Raw genomic sequence first — 9,404 nt, forward strand, 5'->3', positions numbered from 1 at the left:
TTTCAGGCTGGCTTCACACTTCAGATCTCAGCTCCTGAGTAGCTAGGATTGCAGGCATGAGCCACCTGTGCCTGGCGAAGTCCAGTTTTTAAACTGGTATTTTCATCAGATAGGTCTGCATGCCCTAATGCCCTGCTCATTAACTAATCCATCCTGGCTACAACCCAGGCCACTTTCCACCACAAATCAGATCCACTGTGCCCATAGCCACCAAGCCATGGTCAATACCACCTACATACCTGATGGTCAGATCTTGAGGGAAGCTAGGGACTAACTAGTCCTGATGTTTGTTGCAACCCTTGATCCTACCCACCTATAAGCCTGGCAATAAGGATTTGAAGCTGGCCTTGTAATTGCATGTGCGTGCCAACCAACCTAGTAACTGCATCTATAGTGACCAGTGAGTTTGCCTGGGGAGATGCCCATAACTCTTGGCAGAACAGGCACCCAGCCTTCCCTCCCTCACAGTACACTGGGTTGGGCTCTGACCATCCTAGCTGAATGTCCCTGGATCTGAGGAGTGAAGAACAGCCATATGAAAGGGGCAGAGCATCATCAGTGGTAGCAGCTTAAGTGCCACCCACGCTTCCTGCCAGCTGCTCTATAATGCTGGGGACTTATCTGAACAGGGCCCAATAGTCCAGAATGCTGTTACATATGTGAATGAATGGGGCTTCGATGATGAATTAAGGCTTTGCCTTTTATTTATTCCCAGACACTCCTTGTATCTTTCCTTATATGGTGATGGGGCGCGTGTGTGTGTGTGTGTGTGTGTGTGTGTGTGTGTGTGTGTGTGTGTGTGTGTGTGTGTGTGTGTGTGTGTGTGTGTGTGTGTGTGTGTGTGTGTGTGTGTGTGTGTGTGTGTGTGTGTGTGTGTGTGTGTGTGTGTGTGTGTGTGTGTCTCCTGGGGCTTGAACTCTGTCTGGGCAATCTTCCTAAGCTTTTTTTGCTTAAGGCTAGCACTCTACTACTTGAGTGAGCCACAGCTCTACTTTGGCTTTTTTTTTTTTTAAAGTTTATTGGAGATACTTAGGCTATAGGGACAGCTTTCTATTGAAGAAAAAAAAAGCTGAGCGTGGTGGTTCATGCCTGTAATCCTAGTTACTCTGGAGGCTGAGATCTGAGGATCAAGGTTCAAAGCCAGCCCAGGCACTAAAGAACCTGATGCTCATCTCCAATTAACCTCTAGAAAATGGGAAGTAGGACTTGGCTGTAGGGCATGGTATGGCCGTAGCCTTGAGCTGAAGAGCTCAGGGACAACGCCCAGGCCCAGGGGTATAGCCTTAGGGCTGAAGAGTTCAGGCACAGCACCCAGGCCAAGTGCAAGCCCCAAGACACATACATACATACAAGCAAAAACAAGAACAAAAACAGCAACTTTCTGAAATAACAGAAATCTCATGGAAATAAGTTTAGAGATAAAGAATAGCCCCACCACAGCCTGGTGATCAAGAAGAGAAGAATAACGTGGGGATGCTATGAGAAACTAAAACACTAGCTTCCATGGCCGGCTTGTACACCATTGTAATGGTTCCTCTCAGCAAGATCTCCAGGCTTTTACTGTCCTCCATTATTAACTTGAATACTTTGAGGTATTCAAGTGGTAAAGAGGCCTCTCTTTACTACATTTTTTTTTCCTTTTTGCCAGGCCTGAGGCTTGAACTCCACCTAAGCACTGTCCTTAGGCTTTCTCAAGGATAGAGCTCTACAGCTTGAGCCACAGCACCATTTCCAGCTTTCCTTTTGTGCATGGGCTGGCTTTGAACCGCAATCCTTAGACCTCAGCCTCTGAGTAGCTAGGATTACAGGTGTGAGCCACCACACCTGGTTTCCACATATTTTTTTTAAACCCATAGAACGCCACTTTTGTTTTTTTAAGTTCTACTATTAATAAGAGAACTACACTAGCATCAACAAGTATGAGGTTTATGAAAAGAAATGCAAAAGGCTGGCAGTTGCCCTAACTGTTCAGCAAAATCATCAGAACTACAGAATCAAATCTGTATTTCTGCTCTACCATCCACCATCCAGAATACTCCTTTTTACGTTCCTTTCTCCCCCAATCCCTGCTTTCTCTCGACCAGGGATCCAATGTGGTACCTGATGCTTTTGCTCATTGGCTAACACTCTAGCCACTGAGCCACACCTTGAACCCCCAAGTAATACCCTTAGAGACTATCTAGGATGCACCTTAGATGTCTATATTGTAGGCAAGAAAAAAAAGAAAAATGAGGATTCTTAAAATGTCCTCATACAAATACAGCTTTCATCCAGTCAGCATATAAGGAAGGCTGCTGTTTTTCATCTTAAGATTAAAGCATAAGTGGGCGGGGAGTTTGGCCTAGTGGTAGAGTGCTTGTCTAGAATGCACAAATACCGAGGTTCCATTCCTCGGTACCATATACATAGAAAATCTAGAAGTGGTGCAGTGGTTCAAGTGGTAGAGCGCTAGCCTTGAGGAAAGCCCAAGGACAGTGTTCAGGCCCTGAGTTCAAACCCAAGACTGACAAAAATAAGAGATTAAAGCAGAAAAATGTCTATTATTAAAGCAGGAAACGTGGACATTGATAGAGCATTATTTCTTTCATTATTGTCATTGCATAACGGTCTATTAATGTCAGTGTTTATTTGTAGTTTAAACTTAACATTTAAAAAAATTCTCTAGTAAATTTATTTGGTTCTATCTAGTTTTTCTTTTCTGAAGAATATTCCTGATCGAGGTCAGAGGTGGTATAAAATACAAGTATTTGGATTTTGTGACAATTTAGTCGTGCTCCACAACACATTGGATTTCTGTTCCATGTGAGAGCTTACTTTCTTGCATCCATCACACTACACAGGCTCTCCACCAAACAGTCTGGAACAAATAAAATTCAAAAATTCCTTGATAATTACACTCTTACGTGCCCTCCCCTCATACACATCTCTTAGAGTAACAATAATGAACCTTAATATTTGTAATATGCTATGTTCAAGGCACTGTTCTAAGAGCTTTTACACATAAGAACAAACATCAAAAATCTTACAGAAAAAATATTCATGGGTTCACCTTATAAACGACTAAACCAAAGAAAGGTTACTAACGATGTACAAAGCAATTCAACTGGCAGAGAAAAAGTAATATAGAAAAAGACATTGGCTATGGCTAAAGGTCTTTCTGTACTTATTATATTGACAGTTCTTTCCTTTCTGCCTCTGCTAATTATTTGGTAGCGCTCTATTAAAGAGAGATTTTTTTCTTTGTGTGTGTGTTTTGTTTGTTTTTGCCCGTCCTGGGCTTGGGCTCAGGGCCTGAGCTTTGTCCTTGGGTTTTCTCAAGGTTAGACTTCTACCACTTAAGCCACAGCACTACTTCTGGCATTTTTTTCTATGTATGTACTACTGAGGAATCAAACCAGGTCTTCATGCATACTAAGCAAGCACTGTACCACTAGAACAAACTCCCGGTTCCAGAGATTTTTTTTTTTCTTACTGAAAGGTTTCCTTACATTGATTAAATGAACAGTTCCATCCTCCCATCTCAATTCTCTGCTGCTGAGCTTTATGAAACAAATATATATCACATTCACATTTGAAATTCTTTACTAATAAGGAATGACCAGAGACAGCACTCCATGTTTATCACAAAGGAACAAATAATTCATATAAAAATTTGTGAATCATGACTGAAGTCTATTCCACATTCCTTACAGTCAAACGATTTCTCACTGATATGAATTCTCTTATGTTGAGTTAGTTGGGAACCCCGGGTAAAGGCCTTACCACATTCCTTACATTGATATGGTTTCTCACCAGTATGAACTCGCTGATGTCGAGAAAGATGGGAGCTCTGAGTAAAGGCCTTGCTACATTCTTTGCATTCATAGGGCTTCTCCCCAGTGTGGATTCGCTGATGCAGGGTAAGTTGAGAGCCATGACTAAAGGCCTTCCCACATTCTTTGCATTCATAGGGCTTTTCTCCAGTATGAATTCGATGATGCTGAGTAAGCTGTGAACCCCGAATAAATGCCTTCCCACATTCCTTACACTGATAGGGTTTCTCACCAGTATGAATTCTCTGATGCTGTATAAGCAGTAAGCCACGAGCAAAGGCCTTGCCACACTCATTACACACATAGGGTTTTTCACCAGTATGAAGTCTCTGATGTTGAGAAAGATGGGAACTCTGAGTGAAAGCCATTCTGCATTCTTTACATTCATAAGGCTTTTCACCAGTATGGATTCGTTGATGTTGAGTAAGTTGTGAGCCACGAATAAAAGATTTCCCGCATTCCTTACATTCATATGGTTTCTCACCGGTGTGAATCCGCTCATGTTGGGTAAGTTCGGAGCCACGACTAAAGTTTTTCCCACACTCTTTACATTCATAGGGTTTCTCACCTGTGTGAGTCCTCTGATGACGAGTAAGAAGTGAGCCACGGTTAAAGGCTTTCCCACATTCCTTACACTGATAAGGTTTCTCACCAGTGTGAATTCTTTGATGTTGGGTGAGCTGTGAGCCATGGCTAAAAGTCTTTCCACATTCCTTACATTCATAGGGCTTTTCATTGGTATGAATTCGCTGGTGCTGAGTGAGTTGTGAGCCACGGATAAAGGCCTTCCCACACTCTTCACACTTATATGGTTTCTCACCAGTATGAATCCGTTGGTGTTGCATGAGGAGCGAACCTCGGATAAAAGCTTTCCCACATTCCTTACATTCATATGGTTTTTCCCCATTATGAATTTTCTGATGTTGGGAAAGTTGAGAACCACAAATAAAAGCCTTCCCACACTCCTTGCATTCATAGGGTTTCTCACCAGTGTGAATTCTTCTATGCAGAATAAGTTGTGAGAGCTGTGTGAACACCTTTGCGCATTCCTTACATTCATAGAGCTTCTCACCAGTATGGAGTCTCTGGTGTAGAGTAAGCTGTGAGTTCTGAGTAAAGGCTTTACCGCATTCTTTGCATTCATAAGGCTTCTCACCAGTATGGACTTTCTGATGTCGTGTGAGCTGTGAGCTACGAATAAAAGCTTTCCCACATTCTTCACATTTATATGGTTTTTCACCAGTATGAATTCTGTGATGTAAAATAAGTTGTGAGCTTTGAGTAAAGGCCTTCCCACACTCCTTGCATGCATAGGGTTTCTCACCAGTGTGAAGCCTCTGATGAAGACTGAGCTGAGAATCACGACTAAAGGCTTTCCCACACTGTTTACACTCATAAGGTTTCTCACCAGTGTGGATACTCTGATGCTGTGTTAGGTGGGAGGCTCGTCTGAAGGCTTTTCCACATTCCACACATTTATAAGGCTTCTCTGTAGAAGGACATCGTGGATGCTGAGATAAGTAGGCATGCTGGTTACAAATGGACATTTTATCATATGTGATCATCCCTTGTCTGGAATATTCCCTGTGGATTTCTTGAGGCTTCTCCACCTTGCCTTTAACTTTCAAATGATCTCTAGAATGGGTCCCCTCAATATCATAGGTTTCAAGCCTGCCACTCATTTCCCACTGACATACTTTTGTTTCAGCAATGTGCTTCTTTGAAGGTAAATCCTTAATTACACACCTTGAAGGCAGGTCTGAAAGACAACAAGAAATCATGCAAGTGAAAAAGAACTGCTACAGCAGAAAAGGCAAATAACTAGGAAAATAACATACCTAAAACTAAGTTTATATCAGTAGTTTTAGTTATTCTATCAGCATTTTTTTTTTTTTTGCCATTCCTGGGGCTTGACTGGGCACTGTCCTTGGACATTTTTTGCTCAAGCTTAGCGTTCTACCACTTGAGCCACAGCATCGCTTCTGGCCTTTTTTTTTTTTTTTTTTTTGCCAGTCCTGGGGCTTGAACTCAGGGCATGAGCACTGTTCTTGGGCTTTCTCAAGGCTAGCACTCTACCAATTGAGCCACAACACATCATTTCCAGCTTTTTCTATGTATATGGTACCAAGAAATCAAACCCAGATCGTTGTACATGCTAGGCAAGCACTCTACTACTAGGCCAAATCACAGTCCACTTCTGGCTTTTTCTGTGTATGAGGTACTGAGGAATCGAACCCAGGACTTCATGCATGCTAGGTGAGCACTCTAACACTAGGCTATGCTCCCAGCCCAATGTATCAGCATCGTTTAAATATGGAATCTTCTGCATCAAAACTACTGCTTTGTTTCATAAAAAAAAAAAAATTCACACTCTATTTGGGGACTAGGTGGAGCCTGGTCCTAGGGCTTGAATTCTGTAGAGGCCTGAGTACTGTCCCTGAGCTTTCTTGTTCAAAGCTAGAATTATATCACATAAGCCACAGCTCCACTTCTGACTTTATAGTGGTTAATTGGAGATAAGAGTCTCTGGGCTAGTTTTGACCCATGATCCTCAGAGCTCAAGTCTTCCAAGTATTTAAGATTACAGATCGAGGCCGGGAGTTTGGCCTAGTGGTACAGTGCTTGCCTAGCATGCACAAAGGCCCGGGTTCAATTTCTAGGTACCACATATACAGAAAAAAAGCCAGAAAGGGTGCTAAGGCTCAAGTGGTAGAGCTCTAGCCTTGAGAAAGTTCAAGGACAGTGCTCAGGCCCTGAGCTCAAGCTCAGGACTGGCAAAAAAAAAAAAAAAAAAGATTACAGATATGTACCCCTGGTACCCAGCTCCTAAACTATTTTCCTAGTCTATAATATTCTATTTTTTTCTACTTCAGGAGAAGTAGAAAAACATAGTCAAAACCACAAAATTGAATTTGATAGTGAAATGTTGCAACCTTTATAATGTCTTAAGAAAAAATTAGCTTAGGGGCCGGGAGTTTGGCCTAGTGGTTAAAGTGCTTGCCTAGCATGCATGAAGACCCGGGTTCGATTCCTCAGTACCACATACATAGAAAAAAAAGCCGGAAGTGGTGCTGAGGCTCAAGTGGTAGAGCTCTAGCCTTGAGAAAGTCCAAGGACAGTGCTCAGGCCCTGAGCTCAAGCCCAGGACTGGCAAAAAAAAAAAGAAAGAAAAGAAAAAATTAGCTTAGGAACCGGGAGTTTGGCCTAGTGGTAGAGTGCTTGCCTAGTATGCATGAAGACCCGGGTTCAATTCCTCAGTACCACATACATAGAGACAAAGCCAGAAGTGGTGCTGAGGCTCCAGTGGTAGAACTCTAGCCTTGAGAAAGTCCAAGGACAGTGCTCAGGCCCTGAGCTCAAGCCCAGGACTGGAAAAAAAAAAAAAAAAAAAAAAGCTTAGAATGCCTCTATATTAACATGTAAAAAGGGAATGTGACTGTTCAGTCTAAACTCTCAGAGTTAAGCTGGTGTGGTAGCTCACACTTGTAATCGCAGCTACTTAGAAGGCTAAGATCTGAGGATTGCAGTTCAAAGCCAGTCTGGGCACTAAAGATCATGAGACTCTTGTTTCCAATTATTAGAAAATGGGAAGTGAGGCTGTGTGTATCACATCTGTCTACTGTTGCTGCTTCCATTCCTCCTTGAACTAGCCCAGCAGGTCTATCCTCCAATAAAGCTTTGAGCCCATATGGTTCATTTGCTTCTCATTTCTTACATACTGGTGCCAAAACCTGGGAAGAGTAGTTTGGGTCTGGAAGATACCCCTATAGGGGATAACTGACCCCCCAGCCCTTCTCCAGAGCCTAGTTGGAACAAGGGACCTTTACTTTCACTCTGCTAGCCATTTCAGACTTCTGCATGCCTCTCTATCAGATGTGCAAAGGTGAGCATTGATTTCTTGCCTCTAGGAACCTCCTTGCCTCTACTCATTTCTTACAATCAGAAAACAATGAAAACTCAATTAGGAGAATAAAGGTCATTAGAAAGGTTTTAATTATTTTACTCTGTGTGTGTGTTGTATACTGGTCCTGGGTTTGATCTCAGGGCCTGGGCACTGTCTTTGAGCTTCTATTGCTCAAGGCTAGCAATCTACCACTTAAGCCACCGTTCTACTTTCAGCTTTTTTTGGTACTTTGATGGAGATAAAGCTCTGAACTCCAGCTGGTGTGGTGGCTCACGCCTTTAATCCTAGCTACTCAGGAGGCTGAGATCTGAGGATCAAGGTTCAAAGCCAGCCCAGGTACAAAAGGACCTGAGACTCTTATCTCCAATTAACCTCTAGAAAACAGGGAGGTGGGGCTTGGCTCAAAGGAAGGGTGGTAGCCTTGGGCTGAAGAGCTCAGGGACAACACCCTGGCACTGAGGTAGGACAGTAGCCTTGAGCTGAAGAGCTCAGGGACAGTGCCCAGGCTGAGTTCAAGCCCTAAGACCCACAAAAAATAAAAATAAAAAAATCTTAGAACTCCAGTTCTGAGATCTCAGCCTTCTGAGTAGCTATAGATTACTGGTGTGAGCCACTGGCACCTAAGCCATTGAAAAATTAGATCCTGAGAACAAGGGAAAGATACGCTTACCTAGTGATGCTAAGTTGCCATAGTTCTCCAACATCACATCTCTGTACAAATCCCTTTGGGTGGAGTCCAGGCATTCCCACTCTTCCTGAGAGAACTCTATGGCTATATCCTGGAGGATCATGGACTTCTGAAACAATAAATTGACTATAACTAGTAGAAATAAAGGATGTAGGTTTTCAATGGAAGGGGAGATGAAAGGGAGCAATCTACAGAGGAAGTAGCAAGAGGTCAAACAGACTAGTTTCTGACAGGGAAGGATCCCAGTCTGAAGTGAGCCCAGGCACACAGGGAAGGGTGTGAAGCTGGGTTCGAGCCCTAGTATTGACACATGCATATATGCGCATGCGTACTCACATACCGCCCACTCCTCCACACACACATAAATACCAGGTACAGGTGGCTCATTCAGTAGGCTGAGACTCAGAGTGAAGCCAGCCTAGGCTGTGAGACTCCTATCTCCAATTAACCACAAGAAAACCAGAAGTGGAGGTGTGGTTCAAAGTGGGAGAGCACTAGCCTTGAGGGAAAGAGTTCAGGGACAGCATTCAGGCCCTGAGTTCAAGCCCTACAACCAACAAGAATGATCACATAATATTAAAAACAATTTTTTAACCTGCACCATCTTTTAAATTAGCTTCTCAATCACCACCTAGAAAGAAACTAGGATAGCAACATCCAAAACAGCTCTCATTAAAAAAAAAAAACAAAAGTCATCAGCCAGGCTCTGTGGCTGTTGCCTGTAATCCTAGCATCCTAGCTACTCAAGAGTTTAAGATCTAAGGATGATAGTTCAAAGCCAGCCCCCAGAACTAAAGTCTGTGAGGTTTATCTCCAATTAAACACCAGAAAGCTGGAAGTGACAAATGTAGTGCTGTGGCTCAAGTGGCAGAGTGCTAGCCTTGAGCTGAAGAGCTCAGGGACAGCGCCCAAGCCCAGAGTTCAAGCCACATGACCAATCAAAAAAAGAGGAAAATAAAGGCATAACAAACAACAGGTAGGAGGGCCTGGGAGCATAGCC

At 43.1% G+C, this 9,404-nt stretch overlaps 1 protein-coding gene across 1 annotated transcript; it reads right to left on the minus strand.

Moving 5' to 3' along the window:
- Positions 1-1,062: 1,062 nt before the first annotated feature.
- Positions 1,063-5,592, minus strand: LOC150043915 (uncharacterized). Its single transcript, XM_090322605.1, has one exon. The coding sequence runs from the start codon at positions 5,492-5,494 to the stop codon at positions 3,641-3,643; it is 1,854 nt and encodes a 617-aa protein (XP_090178731.1). The 5' UTR covers positions 5,495-5,592; the 3' UTR covers positions 1,063-3,640.
- Positions 5,593-9,404: the final 3,812 nt, after the last annotated feature.

Source organism: Megascapheus bottae, chromosome 31, assembly GCF_031878675.1.
Source record: "Megascapheus bottae isolate mThoBot1 chromosome 31, mThoBot2.hap1, whole genome shotgun sequence".
Taxonomy (NCBI): Eukaryota; Metazoa; Chordata; class Mammalia; order Rodentia; family Geomyidae; genus Megascapheus; species Megascapheus bottae.

Excerpts from the sequence above, each read along its gene's own strand:
- LOC150043915 (XM_090322605.1), bottom strand. The coding sequence starts at position 5,494 with ATGAGTGGCAGGCTTGAAACCTATGATATTGAGGGGACCCATTCTAGA.